Source organism: Heteronotia binoei, chromosome 10 (genome assembly GCF_032191835.1).
Source record: "Heteronotia binoei isolate CCM8104 ecotype False Entrance Well chromosome 10, APGP_CSIRO_Hbin_v1, whole genome shotgun sequence".
Lineage (NCBI taxonomy): Eukaryota > Metazoa > Chordata > Lepidosauria > Squamata > Gekkonidae > Heteronotia > Heteronotia binoei.
The window spans coordinates 74,619,127-74,644,771 of record NC_083232.1 but is presented as its reverse complement, the minus strand read 5'-3'; the positions used below and the strand labels follow the sequence as shown (position 1 = coordinate 74,644,771).

At 41.1% G+C, this 25,645-nt stretch overlaps 1 protein-coding gene across 2 annotated transcripts in view; it reads left to right on the top strand.

Annotated features, from left to right (window-relative positions):
- The window catches only part of GLB1 (galactosidase beta 1), a 57,263-nt gene extending 35,124 nt beyond the window's left edge, over positions 1 to 22,139 (top strand). Inside the window, exons 6-16 of one of the 2 annotated variants that reach the window (XM_060247530.1) lie at positions 1,985 to 2,165; positions 3,887 to 3,945; positions 5,400 to 5,521; positions 5,604 to 5,644; positions 6,252 to 6,364; positions 7,407 to 7,481; positions 8,379 to 8,468; positions 9,634 to 9,747; positions 11,720 to 11,851; positions 14,250 to 14,471; positions 19,999 to 22,139. In XM_060247530.1, coding sequence (XP_060103513.1) covers positions 1,985 to 2,165; positions 3,887 to 3,945; positions 5,400 to 5,521; positions 5,604 to 5,644; positions 6,252 to 6,364; positions 7,407 to 7,481; positions 8,379 to 8,468; positions 9,634 to 9,747; positions 11,720 to 11,851; positions 14,250 to 14,471; positions 19,999 to 20,265 — 1,416 coding nt within the window. In that variant the 3' untranslated portion in view covers positions 20,266 to 22,139. Of the gene's footprint in view, positions 1 to 1,984; positions 2,170 to 3,886; positions 3,946 to 5,399; positions 5,522 to 5,603; positions 5,645 to 6,251; positions 6,365 to 7,406; positions 7,482 to 8,378; positions 8,469 to 9,633; positions 9,748 to 11,719; positions 11,852 to 14,249; positions 14,472 to 19,998 lie in introns of both variants that reach the window. The other variant, XM_060247531.1, reaches the window with a different exon arrangement.
- The last annotated feature ends 3,506 nt before the right edge of the window (positions 22,140 to 25,645 follow it).

Below are 25,645 nucleotides of genomic sequence, written 5' to 3'. Positions count from 1 at the left end.
CATTTCCCACTCAAAAATCTTTTGATAATATAAACCATTGATACAAGCTTAAATCCAGGCTGTGCTGGGGTGGTTGTTCACAAACTGAAGTAATGAGTGACACCTCACTACACATCCAAGAGGTCAAATGCTGCAAATCCATGTGTATCCGGAGACCAGGATACTATGTTACCCTGTGCAGCACCTATCAAATGGGAACTCCTATCACTGGCCGTGCAACACTTGTCACACTGTCGTAACTGGTATTTGCAGTAGCTCCTGGTCAGAGACTGTGATCCTGTAGTCCTTCCTCCCTATGAGCTGTAGTTCTCCCTCCATATAGGCTAGAGTCCTGGCATTAGTATGCAAGTAGTCCAGGAGCCCTGTGGCGCAGAGTGGTAAAGCTACAGTACTGCAGTCTGAGCTCTCTGCTCACGACTGGAGTTTGATCCCGGCAGAAGCTAGGTTCAGGTAGCCGGCTCAAGGTTGACTCAGCTTTCCATCCTTCCAAGGTCGATAAAATGAGTACCCAGCTTGGGGGAAAGTGTAGATTACTGGGGAAGGCAATGGCAAACCACCCCGGAAAAAGTCTGCCATGAAAACATCGTGATGCGATTTCATCTCAGAGTTGGAAACAACTGGTGCTTGCACAGGGGACTATTTTTTTTTTTTTAGTCCAAGACAACCCTGCTCATTAGAAGAGGGAAATTTGTATTTTTCTTTAAAATGGCTAATCTATTTCCAGGCCACCTTGGAAAGCAGACATATGGGGCACACATAGTCCAAAGCACTCTGATTACTGGAAAGGGAGATTTAAAATGGAAATAGAGGGCATGCCAGGATTAAGATTGAGTCCATTTAAGGAGGCAAGGGGTAATTAATTATTTTCCCTTAACCTTTTTAAAATTGATGACCCCCACCATGCACGCCACTGTCATTAGCTCTGAAATGGGGTGGGGGGGGGAATCCAGGCACTTATTTTTTGCTATCTTTTCCCTAGTCACAGCAAGAAGGATGGCGTTTCAATCACTGCAGCTCCTATCCAAAGTCTTCTGTAGCTGCTATTTCTATTTAAACAGCACTGCGAATATCTGACCACAGATTAGTTGGATCCAGAGTCTCCCAGTCATTAGAGCATTGATTCATCTCTCCCAATGAAGTGGAGCAAAACCATTTTGGATGTACTCCTTTCCCCGATATTGGATCTGAAGGTTCCATTCTGCTCATAGAGAAGCTTTCCTCGAATGCTAGGAGGCTTCTTGCAGCGGAAGAGGCAATTTCTCCTAGTGTATTGTTACTTTGATAGACCAACTAGAATTCGTTGCACGAATCACAGGTTCCGCAATCCACATGTGGTCATAGTGTCTGAAGACTGTGTTAGTGAGCTTCAGGAAAACTAGTTCTGAAAATTGGCCAAAACCTAAACATTTTTGGGAAGCTTCCAATCTCTGTTCCATTTCAGTGGCACAAATTGCTAATGTTTGGTCAAGTGAGAAGAGTATCAGACATTAAAAAATATTTCTGGATAGTATTTTGATCCATTTACAGAGATTTAGCTTTAGAAATACCTTTTTCTTCATTGAAAGGAAAGGGTTAAAGACAGTAAGCAAGCCTTGGGAAATGCTGATAACAACTGTTTCTTATCCAGAGGAGTTATCTTTGTTAGTCTGTTGTTGCAAAATAGTAGAGTTCAGTAGCACCTTTAAGACGTGACAAATTTTATTGTAGCATAAGCTTTAGAGAAACACAGCTCTCTTCATTAGATAACCAGTTCTTAGATTCTGTTAAGGTGGGGAGCAGGATTTTTTGGTAAAGTTGGCAAGAGAAATGTTGTGTCATGGAAGAACTATGCTCTTTTGTGGTCTCCTTGGAGTTAACATGAGAGGGTTTTTCAGGTTGTTCTTTCTACAGATTATCAGACTTCTGCCTGATTGTTTAGATTTCATGCGGGTCATTGGTTGGGGTTTTTTTTGTAATTTAATTTTGTGTGCTTAATTTTTTTTAGGTTGAAAATGAATATGGCAGTTACTTCACTTGCGATTATGATTACCTCCGTTACCTGCAGAATCTTTTCCGGAACCATCTGGGGGATGAAGTGGTGCTCTTCACAACAGATGGTGCAATTAAGAACTTCTTGCGTTGCGGAACTCTTCAAGGCCTTTATGCAACTGTGGATTTTGGACCTGGTGGGTAGCAGCCCTGGGCTGAAATCCTGAGCACACAGTGGGACTTGCAGCCAACTGCATATTCAGAGGATTGGGTAGTTTATAAAATGTTGAAAGATAAAACACTGGTTACTTGTAATAAATCTTTTTAGCCCATTTCCTGACATCAGAAATTAGCCTGTATGTTTCAACGATTTCTTCAGACAAATTAGAAAGAAACCAGCCATTTTTCTCGGCAGTCGTCACAAAAAAATTAGCTTATATGCATCAGTGACACTTAGAAATTTGTCATATGCCTCAGTTTAACATACATATCTTAGCCTAATGTCTTTTTTCTTTTTTCAAGAGATCAGTGAGATAAGCAGTCCTAAACCCACACATCAGTTTGAAATCATTTCACCGTAAAGGTTTGAGTACAGAATATTTGATGTGTTAAATAAGGATAAGCTCCTACACATCCTGTGTAGCTTAAATCTTCCCAGTCATTTTTAAACTTCTGTTCAACAGGAGCTTCTGCCTTCATCGCATCATAAGATTAAGGAACTTTTTAAAAAACAATATTTTTTTTTAAATTCCCCTTTCCCATATGCTCACAGTAGAAAACCGTGTATGTTCAAAAAGTCTCTTTTCCAATGTCATCTGCAGAGTTAAATGATAAAGCTATAATACTTCACCAGTGTACTGTCAGCTTTTAAGTCCTTTCATTCACAGAGTGTTCTACTTCATAGGGAAGCAGGTTTCTTGGCATGGAGGTCATCCATTTTAAAAAACTGGAAAGACAGTTCAGATCACTTGTAGCTTAAAACCATGACCAGTGTTCCCTCTAAGATGAGTTAGTGTGAACTAGCTCACAGATTTTTAGCCTTCAGCTCACACATTTTTTCCTTAGCTCAGGAAGGATGCCCCCAGAGCACACTATTTTATGCAGCAGCTCACAACTTTAATGCCAGTAGCTCACAGCTTTAATTCCAGTAGCTCACAAAGTAGAATTTTTGCTTACAAGGCTTCTGCAGCTTAGAGGGAACATTGACCATGACCATATTAAAATATACGGCACAGCTCTACATGTGTTTCTCCAGCTTTTGTCCCAAAGCCTTGTTTCAAGCTACTCTCCACTGAGGATGGTATATGCCTTACCCTCCTTTTCTCTTTTTCTTTACTTTATTGTAAGTAGTTATATCTAGGCCTTCCTTTCATTCCTCTTGCTTTTGGTTTCCTTTTGGTTTTTGCTTTGGCTGTTTCTTTAATAGGGTTGCCGACATCCAGGTGAGGCCTGGAAATCTCTTGTAATTACATCTGATCTCCAGAATACATAAGTCACTTGCTTATATGTTTAAAACACTTATTCCACTTGTCTTGGAGAAAATGGCTGTTTTAGAAGGTGGACTGCATGGCATTATACTATACTGAGGTCCTTCCTGTCCCTAAACCTGCCTCTCCCAGGTTCCATCCTCAAATCTCCAGGTATTCCCAAACCCAGAGTAGGCAAGTCTAATTACTTAATAAGTGCTTTGTAATACACAAATGCTTATTCTTCATAATTATAAAAGCTGTAATGTATATGAAATGTCAGGTGGTTATTTCTTAAGATCATGCACTTCTGCATAGACATTTAGGGTGTTAAAAAGGTGGGCCAATTTTTATGTGTACAGCCCAAAAATCCCCCTTAAAGAGGGGTGCTGTCATAACAGAGAAAAGGCAGTATAAGAATCAAGTGTGACAGTTTCGTCTGTTTATTGCAGGAAGTAACATCACAGCAGCATTTTTAAATCAGAGACACAGTGAGCCCAAAGGACCCTTGGTATGAGATTTCTTTCTTGTTTTGATGCTTTACTGTTGATACGATTACCTAATAGTCCTAAGGTGGCAGCAGTAAGGCATTTGGGGAGCAAGTCTGATCTGGTCTAAGATCAGGCTTGAGGGCTTGTCTAGCAGAAGGCACGGCTGGCATGATAGAAATCCAGGACTGTCACTTGCAACTCATGGCTGTTTCGGAGGCCTTAGGGAAATTACAAAGCAGCAGGGATGGTAAAAAGACAGAATTGAGCATGTATACAGTGGTAGGAAAGAGTAGTAGGATTTTGCAAAGCTGTCTTAAACATTTAATGGGAATTAAGCTGGTTAAAAACTCCTTCTGAGCATCTTTGGTCAAGAAAACTAAGAGTGTTCTTGTCTGTCCAAAATGCTGGTAACTGAATCTGACATAAGCGGTGCTAAAGCATGCCAGCCTTGTTTTAGAGAAATCACTTGTGGAAAATGGTGAAGGTGCATAAATTGAGAAGATTCCCTCCCCTGTTATAAAACTGTCCCTTTCAACTGATAACATCAGAGTTCAACTCTCTGCCACAAGGAAAGGTGACCTCTAGCTCATAAGATGTGCCACAGAAATATGCATGACTGGTTCCATGGAGCAGCAAGGGAGAGGGGTGATTAGCAGTGCCTTGAAGCAAGAAGAGAGCTGAAGCGACTGTTGTCTAAAGCTCAGGAAATGTTCTGGATTTTTAACAGATTTTGGCATTCATTTCTTCAATTATGAGTGGTAAAAAGCCTAATAAAGACTAAGGGAAAGCATGCACTACCCATTCCATCTTTATATATATTCCTATATACAAGGAATAGCAAAGCTCGACTTTCTATACAAAAGGAATGGCATGGCTTGTCCTTCTGTTTACAGTAATTCATGTTAAGACTTCATGTAATACAATGCCTTAGATTGATGAATTTTTATAGAGAAGACTAAAAGATTAGAGAAATTCATTTAGGATAGATTTTTCATTTATTAGACATAATACTTGAAAAACATTGGCTTGAGTCCTATAAGCTTTCCATTCACAATTGTGGATATTTTCCATCCTCGTCCTTTTCATTAGCAGACCTGTGATAGTCCTGAAAAATCTTTGTTGAGGCTTGGGTGACTCTCATTGATAAAACAGACCATGATATTGTTTGGGGGGGGGGCAGCGGCTATAATAATCAGGTAAAATTATCCTCATCCTGGTTACAAGAGGAAAGACCTCATAGGATATTTACAAGTAGCATATAATTGATTCCCAGATGTTTGGTGGGGGGGAAGTAGAGGATGGCTCTTATCATGATGTCCATCCGCTTTGAAGCAGAGTTTCTGGACTGGGTGAATCTTCAATATGGTCCAACAAGTTCTTATACAATTAAATGTGGAGCTAAAGAGCTGCTCTTGATCTGCTATTGTTATAAATGTATTTATTTTGATTCTGATCTTTCTGTTTCTCCTTGCAGGTCAATTCTGAGTTCTATACTGGCTGGTTGGACCACTGGGGCAGTAGGCATATGACCGTACCGGCATCAATTGTAGCTAAAAGCCTTAGTAATATTCTGGCACATGGAGCTAGTGTTAACATGTATGTGAGTTACCACTTTTTAAGTAAAAACTAGAGAGATTCTGGAACACCCTGTTTATTGAATGCCAACTTATCTTTTTAGGTATATGTTCATAGGAGGGACCAATTTTGGCTATTGGAATGGTAAGTAGTGTGTGTGTGTTTAAATACTTAGAGTTTAATTAACTCCTTTTTTTTGAGACTGTCAGGAGTTTCTGATTGAAAAGAGGGAAGAAAGAAAAACCATGAAAGCAAATTGGGAACTACTATTCTGCTTTCTATGAACGTGGAGCAAGCAAGTATTCCTTGACACTGCATGGCGTTAAATGCCAAGTTGTGGAAGGAAATCTTCCCACGCGATGAGCAGCTACACTGTGGACTTTCACTTTCAGAAATGCAGTATAAGAGACAAGAAATAGGCATGGCCAGACGAAGATATCAGCATCCTAAGGCCAGTAGCCCATGGTCAATTGTAAAAATGGTTGGTGAGAGGAATGTCTCCAGGTTTAAAGCCTGCCTTTGAATAGTGAGGCCAACTATTGGAGCGATATTTGGTCTGTCTTTAGGAAAATATGAACACTGGACACGGTTAGAAGATCAGCAGTGGAAGCCTATGCACCACAGATCTCACCACCTTACAAATCTGGAGTGCAGCTGATGTTCCCTAATGGGAGACATCTAATTTTAAAAGTACTCTCCTGTTGAAGAATATAGAGGTTTTCTCTACTTATATTTTTTTTCCTTCTTGTAGGAGCCAATATACCTTATGCGGCACAACCTACTAGTTATGATTATGATGCTCCACTGAGTGAAGCAGGAGACCTCACGGAGAAATACTTTGCTATCAGGGAAGTCATTGGCATGGTGAGTTTCTTCTAAAGGTTGTTTGTCCTGAACTGCTTTTGACTTCTAGGTTACTACAGGAATTGAAACCAATGGCTGCTCCTTGGTGTATATGAGCTTTGTGGCCACATTATTTGCAAATCAACTGAGCAGGACTTGTGGTGTTGAAACCCTGAAGTAAGCAACATAATGTTCAGTATTTTTTTTACTAGCCAAAATTCTTTTGAAAAATCATGTCCCCTCTGGGCATTGTGTGGATAAGAATGGGAAGGAAGGAAGTTTAACTATGGCTTACAGTCTAGACTTTAATCTGGTTTAGTAACATTAAAATCAGTGAGGCAAAGTTCAAGTAAGTCAAAATACTTCATGGTAGCTTTCATGGTTGGCCAGCAGAAGGGCAATATTGAGAAGCCCCTGTACTTGATCACAGAAACAGTGACTAGATGTGGTCATGGAAGATCCATATGTGGTTTCCCAGGGTCTGTTTAAAACTACAAACAGCAACTTCAAATCAGGAGTCTCATCTCAACCTTTTTCTCAGCACTGCTTGCGAAGGAAAACCTACAGTAATTGGTATCGATTCCTGTCTACTTTTCCTATGGTGGCCACAGAAGGGCAAGTGAAATAGTAAAAGCTGTCCCCTCCTATACTGTATCCCAGATTCAAATAGGACCTCCTCCCAACTGTTTCCAGTTTGATAAAGTATGTTATGTTGAGTCCTCCCTATAGAATTAGAGTCAGTTATTTAGATAAGTAAAACCAGTGAGCGTGAGCATATCAGTCTGTTGATGCACAGGACCAATGCATGGTAGCACTTCAGCTGATCACATTCATTTCTTACAAGCTTGCACAGAAATGTCCTCCTACTGTCCAGCATGCAGCTCAGTTGTACTGAAAACAGACACTAGTAAGAAATTCCCTTTTAAGATTCCAGAAAAATAATGTAATGTGTTCCAGGCAGTTCGTCCTAAATTAACATGGTATCTTTATATGCCTGTTGCATGAAAATTAATAACTTGGTCCTTTGAGGTTCAACTGTTTCTTTTTGATGGTCTTATCACAGTACAAGGAATTACCAAAGGGCCCTATCCCTCCAACAACACCCAAGTTTGCCTATGGAGAAGTTGCACTGGAGAAGGTGAATGAGTATATGCTGAACTGTTAACAAATGCATTGGGTGGGCATTTGCTTTGTCTTCTTACAATAGGTGGAAACATCAGTTTTACTTTATTAGCAGTTTGCAAATGATAGAGCAGATTTTTTAGCATGATGATGAGAATCCATAGATATGTTAATGAAGCTGATTAAATTCTTTAAGATCTTCCCATGGTGACTTTTGTGATGTATTAAGGAAGTACAATGTAAGAGTTACATTAAGGGTGGTAACATCTGGGTACATTAGTTATTTGGAGAGGAGCATCTCTCAATGATCTGGGAAGTAGAAGATATAATCTGTGTAATTGATACTACATGTAAATATAAAAATCAGATCTGCCTTGTCTTTTGAGTGTACAGAATTTCTCTCATTGCACAATGACTATATTAACATGGCATGAATCAGGCCAATGATTGGCCTGTTGTATCCATCCGAGACAGTTATGACCATGTTGAAAGCATCAAAATGCTTTTTGATAAATGCTTTTTGTATTTTCTAAGAACAAAAAATCCTTCTTAGATAATATTTGGTGGGACTGTTTTTCCGGTACTGTGACTGATCTTGGAGATAGATCCAAGTGGGCAGCCATGTTGGTCTGAAGCGATTTCTGTGAACAGAAGAGGAGCTAGTTTATACCAATTCCCCCTTCCTCCTTTGGCAAACTGTGTTCCCCGGGAATAACATGGGTGGGGATGGGCATTTTGGGCTGTAGTGAGAAGGGAGGATGTGAGGAAAGTCTGCTGTGCTGATGGAAATCCCTTGTGTCAGCAGAAATCTTGAATGGACTCAAAGCCTATGCAAACTGGTTAAAATGGCTGTTTTGTTTCTTATACCTTTAAATTTAATTGCAAACAGTAGCTCGTTTCTCCTGCATTGTAGGTGGGTACAGTGAGGGACTTTCTAAATGACTTGTCGCAATCTGGACCAGTGAAAAGTACCTATCCTTTAACATTTGTTCAACTGAAGCAGGTAAAAATTGATCCCCCAAAGAATTTTGAGTCTGTATTTTGTGTATTCCTTTAAATGTGGTCAGCATACAGTTGAATACCTGATCAAAGATATGAGTTCAGCTAATTCAAGCTGTGCTGTGGCCTTCTGAGCACACCCAATACAGATTTTTGAGAAGATCTGTATTGTTTATATTCTATGTGCTCTTCACAAGCAGAGTTTGGATTCTTGATGCAAAATTTGACTTCCTGAGAACTGCAGCTTTCATTAGGAATTCCTTATAGTCCAGTCTGGGTTACAGTTCTAGCAACAGCTGAAGGCCACTAATGATCCTAAAGTAAACTGATATACTTGGAGAGAGGCTGTAGGAACAGGCAGCCAAAATACTTGGAAGTAGGCTTAATAGAGCAGCAGCTGGGGAAACTGAAAAGAATGACTGTGACTTGGTTAAAAAGGGGATTGGTAATTCAGTGTTAGAACTCTGGGAGATGTCTGAGAAGTTGGATAAAAAGGGAAGCTGACTTAAAACGCTCTTGCAATGAGTAGGCCTGCTGTGGTCCCATGGGGAAGGTGGAGATGGGTGGATGACACTGTGGGACAGGTTATGTTTTTTCTTGGGTGGGGCAGAGAATTTTAATAAGCGTAAGAAACAGGCAGATTTGCACAGATCTTGCAAGAAAAAGTGACAAGTGAGCGGCAGAAAGACAAGAGGAACTCCCTGGCAATCAGGTGAAGTTTAGGATAGAGATCAAAATGTGTAATTTAGAAGCAGGAATTGGGGAGAGGGCTGATGAGGGAGCCTCTGGACAGCTTTGGAGAAGAGTTAGGCAACAAGAGATGCATAGAGCTGTGGAAGGCACTCTACTCTATCTTTTAGATCAGATAGTTAATCTTTTCTGTTACAATAAAGTAAACTATAACATGAAATCTCTTTATTTCAGCAACTATGAAAGAATGTGGTTAAACCAAGACTAATTTAATGATTTTTGGCTGATTTACTATCTTGATGTTGGCTTGTTTTCTTAAAGCCAGCATATTTTAGTATATTGCTATAAAGTAGATGGACATTATATATAGCTGTGTTCTGATCTATAAGCTGAGAATATTTGACACTGCTTTGCATTGTTTTCCAACTAAGAACTTCAAAATAATTATTTTATGGCTTCTTCCAATTTCCCTCTTGTAGTATTATGGGTTTATACTGTACAGAACTAAGCTACCAAGAAACTGTACAGAGAATACCACACTCCTTCCACTGTTTGATGGAGTTCATGATCGTGCTTATGTCTCTGTAAATGGGGTAAGGCTCCACAGTTTCTGTCTTTATTGCTACCATAATTACAGTCATAAGAATTCCTTATGGTTTAAGACTTTGCCTGAATGTTTGCTTTGGGCTGGTTCATACTTTCTCTCTGTAGCTCATCAATTGATGATTTACAGCCAGGGGCAGCTCACCCACTAGACAAATTAGGCATTTGCTTAGGGCACCAGGAGGGGGTTGCTGAGTTGGGCTGTCAGAGACATTTTGAATCTGACAAAGGGTAACCTCTAATGCAAGACTGTTGATCTCTGAGGCTCCAACTGCAACTGTCTATACAACAATTGTAAAAGCTGGAGAGTGTCTAAATATAAATTTGAAGGAAATACTTGGCATTCCATTATTGAATTCAAGGCTTTACCTATTTACTGCAGCCTGAAGAAGGCAAATGAAATGGACAGTTACCTAGGTAATCTATTGCTGCTGCTGTTGCTGTAACATCAACCTTCTATTGTAATATTGCCAACATTGTTAAAATCTGGCATCTAGTGTGTAGTGTTTTTCTGTCAATAATATTGATAATAAATGGTTTGTTTCAAAATATAGACTAAGAAGCCAAGACCTGTATCAACAGTTATTATTTTATACAGTTTTTTTTTCTTTTGTTACAATATCATCTGGAGGTTAGCAGCTCTAGCTAACCCTATCCTTAAGAATTTATAGGATATGATGAATAGCAGTGACTTCCAAATTATTAATTTCTCCTTCCACAGTTTTATGTGAGTCCCCCAGCCAGGTTGTTTTCTAATATGCACATAATTCCATACTTACTAAAAGCAACCTCTTATATGTGACATGTTTTTATAAGACTAACTTCATTTCATCTTCCACAAACATTTATAAAAACCATACCCCACATAGTTTTTTAAAAATCCTCCATTTTCTTAAATTTACTCATCTGAATGAGCTAATCTCACATCTAAAGAATAAGAAATATTAGTTCTACACACAAGTGAGGCAGCTGGACCTGCTCTTCCATTCAAAACAGGTTTTAATATTCATAAAGGTAGTCTTCTGTGCAAGCATCAGTCGTTTCCAACTCTGGGGTGATGTCACATCATGTTTCCATGGCGGACTTTTTACGGAGTGGTTTGCCGTTGCCTTCCCCAGTCATCTACACTTTACCCCTAGCAAGCTGAGTACTCATTTTACTGACCTCAGAATGATGGAAGGCTGAGTCAACCTTGAGCCAGCTACCTGAACCCAGCTTCTGCCGGGATCAAACTCAGGTCGTGAGCAGAGCTTAGGCTGCAATACTGCAGCTTACCACTCTGCACCACGGGGCTCTTTACACTATTCTATCAAACTTTATTTCAATTTATAACAGCTAATAGATATTATGCCCAGTTGAAGCAGTAAAATTGCTTAAAGAGATCAGTCACTAAGTGAGAAATGGAAGGAACATATGATCAGTTGTTAGGATTATAAGGTAATCATGGGTGCCAGCTCCTTTGTCTCCTGCTGCTGTCAGAAATATATCAACTGTTCTGTGATCCCAGTGGTGGCATCTTGAGGTGGATCAGCTCATCACTTCAAACTGGAAAAAGACTTACTTTTGATCCAAGAATTGAGAGAGAAGTTGTGGTAATAGTGAGGACTAGCATATGAACTGCCAAATATCTCAACTAAAGCCCATAAAGGTACACAGTACCATGATTTTGTTTGGTATCAGGAAGCCCATCAGTTACTTAATATCAAAATTCCTACCAGCTGCTTCTGAGTTGTTGTGTTTTCCCACTCCAACAGTTCTTTCTACCAACTGCCTCAGAATCCTCACAGGCCAGATGGCCCTTTTCAAATCCCAGCTCTTTCATTGGCTTAGAATACCACCCTATTAAATGGCTTATGTACCATTATTCTTTAATGAATTAAAATGATAGTATTTGATCTCTTCAGATCATGAATTTGCACAGATCATTTATTTATGTTACTTCTTTTGTGGTTTCTTGTACAGGTACCTCAGGGAGTCCTTTCAAGACGTTATGTGTCAAAGCTCAACATAACAGGGACTGCTGGAGCATATTTGGATTTGCTGGTAGAAAATACGGGCCGAGTGAATTATGGAAGATACAACAATGACTTCAAGGTACATGTTGTATGTCATAATTATGCAGGAAGATGTGTAGCCAGGCTCATCATGAACTTGTGTAGGGCAAAGCAACCTTTGTAATTCTGCTGAATCTCTCTCCATTACATCTGTTCACGTAGGCCCAGTATAGAGACAAGAAGGAGAAGAGTTTGGGAACTGTCTTTAACCAGAACTAATGCAGCCCTGTGCAGCATTTCAAACTAAAACAACTGTTCATTGAAAGTATGGGAACAAATCACAGATGCCTGTTGCAAAGATGAAACAAGGGCAGATAACCTAGCACCATGTACATTGCAAAACATGTATACCAGTATGTATGTGATGCAAAAAAACAACAATACAACCCTCCCCCACCCCAACACTCCCAAGAAGCACTGTATGACCTGTCAGCACAGTCATTGTAACCAGTGTTACAGATTTTTAGTCTCCAGCTCACACATTTTTGTCTTAGCTCTGGAAAAATGACCCCAAAGCACAGTAATTTATGCAGTAGCTCACAACTTTAATGACAGTAGCTCACAACTTTAATGATAGCAGCTCACAACTTTTAATGACAGTAACTCACAAAGTTGAATTTTTGCTTACAAGACTCTGCAGCTTAGAGGGAGCATTGATTGTAATATGGGGAGCTGTGTTTTCTCATTCTCACTGATAGTGCCAGTTAATCAGAAAGTAGTGCACAGTGGAATTTTTAGTGAAGTAACTTTTCTATCATAATCCATTTTGTAGAAATATGGGCTATGAATGTCCTGCCTCTGAATTGTCCTTTGGCTGGCCTGGGAATTGTTCATTGGTCTGCCCTGGATTAGAGTGAGTTCTCTTATCATTCTTCAGGGCCCGTTCACATATGCTTATTTCTTTACATGTTTTCTCTCATGATTGGCATCACGTTAAAAATCCTCAGTATGGACCATGTCCATGTATATGCTCAATTTGCCAGTTGCAGTCATTTTTTCACCTCCAGGAAAATCTTCTGGCTATTCTGGTTGAACTAGAGTGTGGGCACACATTGTGTTTTCTCTGTATGATCTTGTGCTCCAAATGGATTTCACAAAGAACATTAGTTGGCTGGTTCCAATGAGTTAAATGTTGCTTAAATGTTAAATATCCCCTAGGGAGGCTGTAAGTATTTGCTGCTTATTTTGGGAGGGCTTTTTGTATCATTATGTTTAGCCAAACATGCACCCAAAAAAGGCCTCTTAAATCAGCCATGGTTTTCTTTTAAGAAGTTTAGAAGAAGTTTAGAAGTCTTGAGTTCACTGCTGCTGCACAGGATGTGGAAACTCGTGTGTGTAAAATGTAGCCTACCATAAAGTCTAAAAGTAAGATCAAAATCCTAGATTAAGTTAATCTTAGAAAGGATCTCAGAAAGTGGAGTTTCATAAAGACTTGTTGGATTTGATCAGATGCTAAGATGACAACTTTCAGTTTTGGGGCCTCCTCTCTTAAAAAGATTACTAATACACCTCTAAACATTAACCTTGAGGTTAGATATTGAAAATAATCAAGTAAGTCAAGTTCCATGTTCATGCTTCTGATCTCTTTAATTTCTGTTTTAAAATGAACAAATTATCAATGCTTTTGGGAAAGTTTGGGGAAAGTTTTATGTTACCATACCACTTAATTTTTTTTTAAAAAAAATTCAAACCCTACTTTTTTTTTCTCCCTCGCCTCCAGTATTTTAAAAAGCACTCTTTTATTTATATTTTTGAATGGCATTACTAAACTAATAGTTGAGCACTGTTTTATTATTTTTTATTGTTGTGTCTGGTTGTCATTTTGTTGCCAGTGCAATAAAGATTGATTGAGCTGAACACTCTTCTATTTTGGCTAATTTTTTAAAGGTGTTGATATCCCTAAGCACCTGTAGAATGCCTATTGCTGAAATATCCACCCACAGGTACCATAAAAAGAATTACTTTATCAGTTTCTTTTTGAAAATCTGTTTGTAAGCTTGAGGTCAACTAGAGTTTCTAGACAAAGTTATATATCAAGTTCTTTGGCTTTTACAAATTTCTGCTAATTTAGAGATGAAAATTACATGGGTTTTGAATTCCAAGTGATTTAAAAAACCCTTATGAACTATTATGAAACATTAATGAGCATAGTTGCACAGCAAGGCAGATTAAAATGAGGAAAACTATTACTGGATGAAGGAGTTTTTACTTGAATTTTCATTAATGTCACTTATTTTGTATCCAGTGTTGCTGACACTGGATATCTTTTAAAACCAGTGAGTAAAACTGATCCCAAAGATCAGTAAAAGGAATTTGAACTATTTCCAGTTTAAAAATGGCTTCTAATGGTTTTTTAAAATGGTTCGTTTTTTTGGTTTGAGGTTATAGTTCTACTATTGACTTACTGTCTGATTTATATGTATTAAATCTATTTGCAGGGCCTGGTTTCAAATATAACTCTTGGTGAAGAGATACTTACTGACTGGGAGATGTATCCATTGGACATTGACAAAGCAGTCAGCCAGGGCCTCCATAATGAAACTGGTGGGAATATATCAAGCTACAAAGAACCTTCTTTTTATACTGGAAGCTTTTCCATTCCTAGTGGAATACCAGATTTACCTCAGGACACCTATGTCCAGTTTCCTGGGTGGACAAAGGTAATTTCTTCATGAAAAGTTCCTCAAAAATTATTTCTGAATTGAAGTGGCAGATGCTTAGAGGCACTGTGTGAAGTTGGTGAGTTGGAGTCTATTGACTGTTATTTGCAGGTCTTAACCAGGATTAGATCTGGTTGCCTGACAGTAGTCATTTACTAAGTGTCCCAGCTTTTACTGATTAAACAATACAGACTGTAAAGACCAATCAAACTGACCGATCTGTAGGCTGACAATCTAGTAAGGGTAAGATTTGCCATCAGTAATCCTCTCACTTGTGGTGTTGTACAGTCTGAACAACAGCTTGTGGAGTCTTGGCGGCTTAATACTATCAATCTCTACAGATTGATCTACAGATAGTCTCTGTTGATTAAATCTTATTAATACTGATTGATTCACATAAGGTATCTCCACTTTCAGGAGATTATTGTTTAAAATGTTGCCTTTCATAAGTCTTGGTTTCCTCTTCCCTGCCCCCACTTCTTCTTCAAATCCATGAGTGGGGAGGCACTGTGCCTCATTGGTGGTGCATCTGTTTGACTTTCGGAAGGTCCCAGGTTCAATCCCTGGCATCTCCAGTTGAAGTAATCAGGTAGTAGGTGATGTGAAAGACCTCTACTGCAACTGCTGCTGCCAGTCTGAGTAGACAGTAGTGACCTTGATGGACCAAGGTTCTGCGTTAGTACAAGGTGATTATGTGTTTTTGTGCCCACTCAACATTATCTGATAAATTAGGATCTAGTCTACAAAGATCATGCTTCAGAAAATGCTATAAAACATTTTGTTTGTGATATCAGCTTAATATAGCCACTCTTCCGAGACAAATGCTTACTGTGCCTGAGTCGTAAGATTTATTGTAATTGCTTTTGTTTTAAAGTAGTTTATTGAATTAAATTACAGAAAAGTGGTGGTTTATACATCAAATGCTAGTATGTAGACATTTGTCCTGTTGTAGTTTATCAGCAAGCTAGATGCCAGTAATCAGCTATGCAGTCAGTATATTGCTAACATATTAGCAGAATCAGCTACTTCTTCTGGAAAGCCAGTGTCCAGAACAGTCTTTCTCAATGCTATCTAATAAAGTAGAATATTATTTATTAATTCATTTGTACCCCACCTTTCTCCCCAATGGGAGAATATATTCACTGTTTGTGGAAAGGAAAGGTCTCCTGTGCAAGCACCAGTCATTTCCGACTCTGGGGTGACATTGCTTTCACGTTTTCACGGCAGACTTTTTACGAGGTGGTTTGCCATTGCCTTCCCCAGTCATCTACACTTTCCCCCAGCAAGCTGAGTACTCATTTTACCAACCTCAGAAGGATGGAAGCCTGAGTCAACCTCGAGCCAGCTACCAGCTTCCACTGGGGATCAAACTCAGGTCGTGAGCAGAGCTTAGGACTGCAGTACTGCAGCTTTAACACTCTGCGCCATGGAGCTCTTGTTTGTGGAAAGGCTCCACTATAAAAAGATTTTGGGGAGATTTTTAAAATTCAGATTAAATGTATCACTGGAGATAGAGTACCAGTGTACCCTGAAGTGATTATTTTACATTTATGGGAAGATCCAGAGATTCCCAACTCTAAAGAGAGACTTGATTTTCATTCTACTTATAGTAGCTGAAGGCTTACTCATGACCAAATGGAAGAATAAAGAAATGCCAACACTCTTACAATGGTATAAGAAACGTTGGGGCTACTTTATAATGGAAAAATTTCAGGACAATTATTGACTATGGAGAACCCCCTGTATCGATCTACATTTCTAGAGCAATGGCTTCTCTTTCTGGGTTATGTGACTAATAGGAATAACCTGGATATAGGATATGGCAATCCCAATCAACTGCAATTTTCTAGCATTATTTTAGTTGCATGCCTATTTCATTGCTTATACTGTTGATACTCGGACTATCCACCAACATAGAAAAGCAGATAGTAATAAACATATCGAGAGTTTATTTTTATTAATTAAACTGTCAAATAGTCACTTGTAACATTTATGTGCAATCTTCTTGTCTTATGTAATACATTTACATAATTGTTAACATGTTACGTACTTGTTTAAATTTTTTTTAAAAAAACATTAAAATAAGTTTTTTAAAACCCCAACAGCTGAAGTTAACAGCTCTCAAAATAATAGAAGCAGCACCTGTAGTTTTAAGAATAAATGCCTTCAGTGGCTGTTGCTAGGAAACCACCACGGTATTTCTAGTTGAAGCTTTTTGTTAGAACCCCTGTCATTAAAAGGAAGGAGCAGGGCCCTTCCAATGCTGTTTTGGCCTTTGAGGGATGACTTATCGGAACCAGGCCCAGCAGCAGCCACTGGGCAACTTGCTGACTTGTGCAGACTCAGCTGCTTGCTACTGTTCAACAACAGCCACCCCATAAACCACTGTGGTGTAATGGTTAGTGTTTCAGACCAGGATCTTGGAGAATCAGGTCTAAATTCCCACTCTGCCATGGATGCTTGGTGAGTGACCTCTGTGTCTAGCCTCCCTCATGTGGTTTTTATGAAGATAAAATGGAGGAGAGGAGAATTATGTAGCTGTTTTGGGTCCCCATTGTGGAGTATAAATGGAGTACATAAATAATAAACATAGAAGAGGGGCAGATAAAAGGTAAGTTGGTTGATGGGTGGGAAGCAGAAAAAGAAGCCTGAAAAGGTAAAGATTTGAGGGCTGCTACTAGGAGGAAATGGAAATAGTAGGGGAAGTGATTCAAAATAAAATGAGGTGCCATATGCAAGTTGTTGTTCTGCACTGCACAGCTGGATCTGGCTCAAGACTGGCTCTACATGACTGATTTTTTTCTGGGAGTGGCTGTCAGAGGAAAATCTGAAGCTTGGGGGTACAATTAAAAGTAGATTAGCTGGTAGGTGGGAAGGAGACGAGGAAGCAAGAAAAGGGAAGAAAGTAAGGGGATTTTCAGGGAAGAGAAAAAAGTGGAGGAGGAAAAAATGAAATACCTGCTTCTTAGTAGCTAATTAGTAATCAGATTACTTCTCTAATACAGTACAATCAACACTACAAAAGGTTTTCCTGAACCACTGACAGATGTGTAAGAAAGAACGGTTGGGTGTATTGTTCAACTTTAGTTTTATCAAAATAAACCGCAACGGTAGATGATCTTGATAAGGGTGCTTCCTGACACTGAAGCACATTTATCACCTTGTGGAAACAGCAAAAAAACCCCCATGAATTATAGAGGGGGAGCCATGTGTAACAAAATAAAACAGAAGTCTGGTGGATCTTTAAAGGCTGACAAAAAAATTCCAGCATAATGGATCAGGCCATTGGTCCATCTAGTTCAACATCTGGTCTTACATAGTTCCTCTGGAGGTCCAACAACAGGGCCTAGAGGTCAGGGCCTTTCCCTAATGTTGCCTTCTGCCACTGGTATTGAGGTGTACTGCCTCTGAATGCAGAGGTGCTTTTTAGGAACCATGACTACAAGGTACTGATAGACCTACCCTCCAAGAATATGTCTAATCCCCTTTTAAAACTGTCTGTGACTGTGGCCATCATCACTACATCCTGTAGCAGTAAATTCCACATTTTAATCACTCACTGTGTAAAGAAGTATTTCCTTTTGTCAGTCCTAAATCTATTGCCCATCAGCTCCACTGGACACCCTTGAGATCTAGTATTTTGGGGGAGAGAGGGGGGAAATTCTTAACTCTCTTCACAATGTCTATAAAATTTTGTGACAACTGCTTGGCATAGTACATCTTTAGCAGTTATTTCTACTTAGAGTTACAAATGGGTGGGTGTGGGAAGATGTTACAAAAAGAGGGTGATATGAAATATCAACCTATCAAAGAGGAATCAGTCCAATACAGAGAAGGTGGGGGAGGGGCTACTTCCAAAAGTAGAGGAAAGGCAGAGTACGATATAGTGTGAAACAATATAAACAGAACTAGGGACATGCAGTTCCTTTCAAGAGTGGCTCCAAATGGAACACACGACAGTAATCCAATCTTATACACGTGCTCATGGGCTTTTCCCCATTAATGTAATGGGGCTTGATTGTGTTGAACATTTTCTAGATTGCATCAGCCATGTTCCAGTTTCAGTTCCTAGAATCTCTGATTTGATAAAGTGGTGGTAGTGGAGGAGAGCACACAATGAAAACATTGTGTTGTGTAGCTTTTTTCCATACCCCCAATAGGGATTTTTTCCTAAATCTCAGATTTTAGTTATTTTAAAGCAATAACAAGATTCACCACTGTTGTTAGATTCTGCACTGCTGTTGTTACGGTTTTTGTGAAAATGTATTTTAAAATGCAGCTGGGAACTGAAGAGGCAATCCTCCTTTTGACTGACATGATTATGACCTCATTGGTCTGCACTGCTACTGCCAATTGAAGTTGCTGCTAGGTCAGGGGTCCCCAGTGTGTGCCCATGGCACCTGCCAATACCTTTTCTGGTGCTCACCAAGTCTCTTTAGAATGTAGGCCGGACCAAGTGGGGCTTTTGCCCAGCAAGGCTTCTGGTTGGTCACTGGCGATTTGATTGGCTATGCAGTAGCTGCTGTCCCAGCACAAGGATCCTCACTGTGTGACTGAAGGTGAGAGGCAGCAGCCATGTTGTGGCTGGTTCTGTCTCCTGTGGCAGCCATTTTGTGGCTGCACCCTTCATGCTGTATCAGAATTCCAAAGGTGCCCCTCAAGCTCAAAAAAGTTGGGGGCTCCTAGCTTAGGTGGAAGACTGAGTGGCTGCAGTACTGAGCAGCAGCATCATTCATCTTCCTAAGAGCAGCATCATTCATCTTCCAACAGCAGCAGACAGTTTGTGCTTGCTTCCTCCTCTCAGCTACCCATAGCAGGAAGAGCTACACCCCATGTGCATGCATGTATATGTGAAAGAAAGTACATGCATTACTTCCAGTGGCAGAATGTCTTCATGCTCTGGTGAGCAGAGGTGAAGAAGTGATTGACATCTGTTAACTGTTGTTTGCAGCCTGCTAGCTCTGGTCCAGCACTGTCCCTTGCCCTCAAGTTGTGATGAATGGGTAGGTGGGGCCTACTTGGCATCCTTACCATTCACTCTTGAACCTGGACAAAGGAGCATCGCAAGCCACTGTGAGCAGCTTAGTTCTGCTTGCCCAGATGCTTTGGGTACTGATGCCTCATGGCTGCCCAGAGCAGGGGGAGTCATCTGAAGCCCTCACAGGTGCTTGATAATCCATCCATTATGCCAGAGAAACTTGAATCTCCTTTTGGCCTGACCTGTGTGATAGTGCATATTACCCTGTTGATACCCATGAGGTCACTGATTAAAGAATGATTGTCAGACTTGATAACAGGAGACAGAATGGATAAAACTGTTCTATTCACTGTTGGGTTTTGGGTTTTTTTTGCAAATGCATATAATTTTGTTAAAATAATAGATGCCACACTCTGATCAGTGTCATGCAATTTTTTTAAAAGAGGAGCTGAATTTTCAGTTAATAAATTCCATATCTGTTTTGATACCAAGTGAGACTCTGAGTCAGGGTGTCCAAGAGGGGATTTCTAATGGTTTGTTTCTTTGCAGGGACAATTCTGGATCAACGGCTTCAATTTAGGCCGCTACTGGCCAGCGTGTGGCCCTCAAGTGACACTGTTTGTTCCGAGCAACATCCTTGTTTCATCCTCTCCAAACAACATTACTGTTCTGGAACTGGAGGGCTCGCCTTGTGGCACCCAGAAATGCTCAATAGAGTTTGTAGACAAGCCCAACATCAATGCAAGCCTTCACTGTGAAAGTGATTCTGAGAAGCTGTTTGGTACAGATTTCATGTTTAGTAGAGATTTTGTTTAGCAGAGATTTGGGATAGACCTAGACAATGTATGAATGTTCCTTCAACCTTCCTCTCATTTTACAGAGCTTGTTATTTTTCCTCACTCTCAAGTGTGGGAAATCAAATCACAAATAGCATTGTCTTTTTAAAAGAGAGAGAGAGAAAATTGTGCCTTCTATACTTTGTTTCCAAAAAAAATCAAATTATTTATGCAAATAGGTATAGTTTATTAAATTGTTGAGCACACATCAAATAATACTCCTCCCCCCACCGGTGACTTTGAATGGCTGTCCACCTTCTCTTGCCTCTGTAGATGTCTCCAGAGTCAACAGAGAGATGAGAGTACATGATAACAATATTTGAAATATATTAACAATAAGCTTAATGGAAGAAGCTAATGGCTAGGTAATTTTTGCTATAGAAAATGAAACAATCATTTTAACTAGTGTGAAAATGAATTTTAAACTGGAATGCGGCTAGGTTGTCCATTTTTTAACACAAATCTGTTCCCCTCTCAAACACACTAAACATTTGCATTTCAACATGTGTTTTGTTTTGGTTGATAAATCCCAGCATTTACTCACATTGTGCAGTCAGCCCTTTAGCTTCTGTCTCTAGAAGTTGGTCCCAGTACTATAAAAATACAAATCTGATAGATTCAGGAATTTTAGGTTCAAAATATGCAGATCTGATATTTTAAATTTTGTTGGGCTTTGCTATAGTATTTTTAACTGCACAGTACATATATTTGAGGCTACAGATCCAGTAAGCAAACAGATTCAACAAAGGGAGCCCATAGTCATATTGTGCTCACTGAAACTTGTCTCACCATCCATCCAGTTTGCACTAGAGTTCCTTGTTTCTAGAATATGCAAGTGACTTTTATCTGTCTAATATGCATTACAATTGAGAATGACTTCTGATTCACAATACTAAGTTAGTGATGAAATTACACTCAAGCAACCAATTCAGTCTGCTCAGTGTCTTGACATAGTTGTAATGCAAAAGGTGGCCTTTCAACAACGTGTCCCTCAACACTCAAGGCCACAGCAGAAGATGTGCCTTGGTGCATGTCCCACAATGCCTTGGTGCATGTACTCTGTTGTATCCAGACTGCTGTGTAAAGTGTGGCTGTGAGTACAAGTTTGAATGCAACCTTCAGTACAAGTCTCACATTGAAAACACTACATCACACTGAAACTTGCAATGTTGTTGGCGGCTGACTATAAGGAAAGTGTAGTGTCTGAGGTGATATGAAATCTCAGCCTGTGGTGTTCGCTCTGAGATGCTTTTTGCCTGCAACATGCAAGCTAGCACATTGATTTAATTATGAGTGCCTGTTTAGATATGAATCTATCCACGTGGAGACTCATTATGATAATATTTATAAATATTTGCAATGTAAATGGATCTTGATGGATTGAATGTAGTATGACATATAAAATCATAGGCTTGAATAATATAATTATGAAGAATTTGATCCAGAGCTAATCAGAATGTAACATAGTTGAGTCTAAATCCAGATAAACTATGAAGATCTAAAGGAAATGAGGTTTTAGACAAGATGTTTCTAAGGAAGTTGCTCTGATTAAGAAAATAGTGAACAGTCTTGCCACAGAAGTTTAACAATTTGCATAGGATGATTTTGAACTCTGCCTAATTTTGCATATTGTTTCTGTGCCAGATGATATGAAATTATGTGATAATCAGTATTATAGGGCAGAGTGGCTGTTTCAGATATCATTGCCATCATTCAGATATCATGCCATCTTTTACAAATTAAATTTATTTTTAACAGTTAGCTATTTTGGAAAAACTGTATGAAAGAAGCCTTAAGAAGGAAACAAAATCTCAATTGTTGAATTAAAAGTATCTAGTCTTTGAATTTCTTCAACTACAGTTGCAGTGGGTTTTAGTTGAATGATATTTTTCATAGCAGTGATTAATGCACAGACACAGAGGGAAATGCAGGCTGCACTCCTACTGATTGATTCATAGGACCACTCTTTGAAACTCAGTGGAACTTATCATCCCTTATGGAGGCTATAACAGGCTGGGCATTGGAACACCCAAGACTTTTAATCTTGGGTGACTTCAATGTCCATGCCGATGACTCAAACTCCAGTCTCCGACTGGACCTAGTGTCATCCATGGCTATGCTAGGACTCTCTCAATTTGTAACAACACCCACACATCATGCCAGGCACACGTTGGGGGTGACAGTGGCCTGAATTACGACCATGCAGTGCCATGGTCGGACCACTATGTCCTGAAGGCCTGTATGGATGTGCCACCTCAAACCCGTTTAGGCGGCGAGTGTATTTTAGCTCGCCCACAGAACCTAATGAACCCAGTACGGTTCCAGAGGGAACTGCGGGATTCCTGGCCCCCTGGCGACTCTCTCGATGACCTGGTTGAGTCCTGGCAAAATCGGCTCACGATGGCCATTGGTGAGATTGCTCCCCGGTGCCCTCTGCACCCTCGTTCAAAGATGGTGCCATGGTACAACATGGAACTGCAGTTGATGAAACGGAGGCTCAGACGGCTAGAGAGGCAGTGGTGGCATACTCGTGATGAAGCGACCAGAACATCTTATAGAGAGTATATGAGGTCCTATGAGATGGCAGTCAAAGCCACAAAGAAAGCTTACTTTGCGGCCAAGATTGCATCTGCAAATTCACCCCCGGCTCAATTATTTAGTATTATGCGGACCCTTACAACACTGCCACAAGGCAGTCCAAATTGTAGGGAATTGGACATTGGCTGCGAGGATTTTGCAACCTTCTTCGCAGATAAGGTCTCATTGCTCCACTGCGACTTCCCTAACACAGTTGAAACGGTATGCGAGCTCGAGACTCTGTGCCTGTTTTCCGGATCAGCTTTAGACAGTTTTACAACACTTAGCCTGGAGGAAGTTGACAGAATCCTCTCTACTGCGCGCCCAACAACGTGTGATTTGGACCCTTGTGCATCCTGGCTGATTAAAGCGTGCCGGATGGAGCTTCGATATCCCATACGGGATATTGTAAATAGATCCATCTCTGAGGGGCTTTTTCCAAGGCCCCTCAAAGAGGCAGTAGTGCACCCCCTCTTGAAAAAACCAACATTAGACCCGGCTGAATTGGCACACTATTGGCCGGTCTCAAATTTACCCTTTCTGGGTAAAATCATTGAAAGGGCAGTAGCGCTGCAGTTACAGAGCTTTCTGGAGGATGCTTCCATCCTAGATCCACACCAGTCCGGCTTTCGCCCAGGTCATGGGACAGAGACAGTGCTGGTCACCCTGGTAGATGATCTTCAGTGGCATCTGGATCGAGGCAGGTCGGCAGTGCTGATGTTGTTGGACCTGTCGGCAGCGTTCGACACGGTTGACCATCAGTTGCTGGTCTGATGCCTTGCCGATTCAGGGGTTGGCCCTGCAATGGCTCTCCTCTTTTCTCCTTAGCCAGGGACAATCGTCCCAGAGACATCCGCTTAATTGTGGGGTGCCTCAGGGGGCGGTGCTCTCCCCGATGTTGTTTAATATCTATATGCGCCCCCTTGCCCAGATTGTCGAGAGATTTGGACTGGGTTGCCATCAGTACGCTGATGACACCCAGCTCTATCTGCTGATGGATGGATGGCCGGCCTCTGCCCCAGAAAATGTAGTCCTGGTGCTGCAAGCCATGGCAGGGTGGCTCAGGCTGAGTCGTCTGAAGCTGAATCCGATGAAGATCCCATAGAGGTCCTTTGCCTGAGTTGCAAAGGATGGTCTGGGAGGGTAAATCCCTCTACCAGTTTTTGATGGGGCACCACTGATATCGGTGCCCAAAGTCAGAAGCTTGGGGGTGCTACTGGAGCCCACATTGGCAATGGAAGCCCAGATAGCAGCCACTGTGAAATTCGCCTTTTTTCACCTTGGGTACGACAGTTGGTCCCCTTCCTGGAGCGCAGCGACGTAGCAACTGTGATCCATGCAACGGTCACCTCAAGACTAGACTACTGTAATGCCCTCTATATGGGGCTGCCCTTGTCTCAGATTCGGAAACTGCAGTTGATGCAGAATGCAGCAGCCAGGCTGTTATTGGGTCTCTCTGTATGGGAACACATACAGCTAAGGCTGCGGGAACTGCACTGGCTGCCAATAGTATTCCAGATTCGCTACAAGGTGCTGGTTATTACCTTTAAAGCCCTATATGGCCGAGGACCTGTCTACCTTAGGGACCGTCTCTCCCCACACATTCCCCAGAGCGTACTCAGATCTGGATCGCAGAATTTACTGTCAATCCCCGGGCCAAGGGAGGCGAGATTGAGCGCTACCAGAGAAAGGGCCTTCTCAATTGCCAACTCCCAGATGTAACCAACTCCCAGATGTAAGGGCCTTGCGGGACCTTGCCCAGTTCCGCAAGGCCTGTATTTTGACTTGCCTTTAGTTAAATTACAGTATAAATAGATGCCCAACATCATCTGCAAAAAATTCCGCAAAAGCCTCAAAGCCTATCTCCAATTTCCTAGCATTTGGCCTGCCTTGCGGCAGTGTTGTAAGAGTCCAAATTGTCCTAAACAATTGTGCCGGGTGCGAATTTGCAGACGCAATCTTGGCCGCAAAGTAAGTTTTCTTTGTGGGTTTGACTGCCATCTCATAGGATCTCATAAACTCTCTAAGATGTTCTAGTCTCTTCGTCTTGAGTACGCTGCCATTGCCTCTCTAGCCGTCTGAGCCCTCATTTCAGCTGCCGTAATTCCGGGGTGTACCACGGTGCCAGCTTAACACGAGGGCGCCGAGGTGTGATCTCATCGATGGCTCTAGAGATCTGGACATGCCAGGATTCAACCAGGTCACCAAGAGAATCGCCAGGGGGCCAGGGATCCCATAGAGCCGTCTGGAACCGCTCTGGGTCCATCAGGCTCCGCGAGTGAGCCAAAATATGCTCGCCGCCTAAACGGGCTTGGGGTGGGACATCCATATGAGCCTTAAGGGCAAGGTGGTCTGACCATGGCACTGCTTCCGCAATAATATCATCCACCAAAACCCCTGCTGCAAAGATCAAGTCTAAAATGTGCCCTGCCTGGTGGATGGGCAATATAACAAATTGGGAGAGTCCCAGTGTCGCATGGATGACACTAGGTCCATCGCCTGGCTGGAGGCCGTGTCGTCAGCACAGGCATTGAGAAGTCGCTCAGGATCACTAGCCTTGGGTACTCCAATGCCCAGCCTTCTATGGCCTCCAGCAGGGATGGTAAGGTGCTGGCCAGTGTGTTAGGCGGACGGTACACCAGCTATATCGCCAACCCCTCCCTCACATTCAATGCCATTGATCTCTGGGGCTGGGAGTGCCCGAAAGGAGTAAGCATCTTTTATGAATAGGGCCACCCCTCCCCCCCACCCACTAGTCCGTGATTGGTGAAAGACTGAGTATC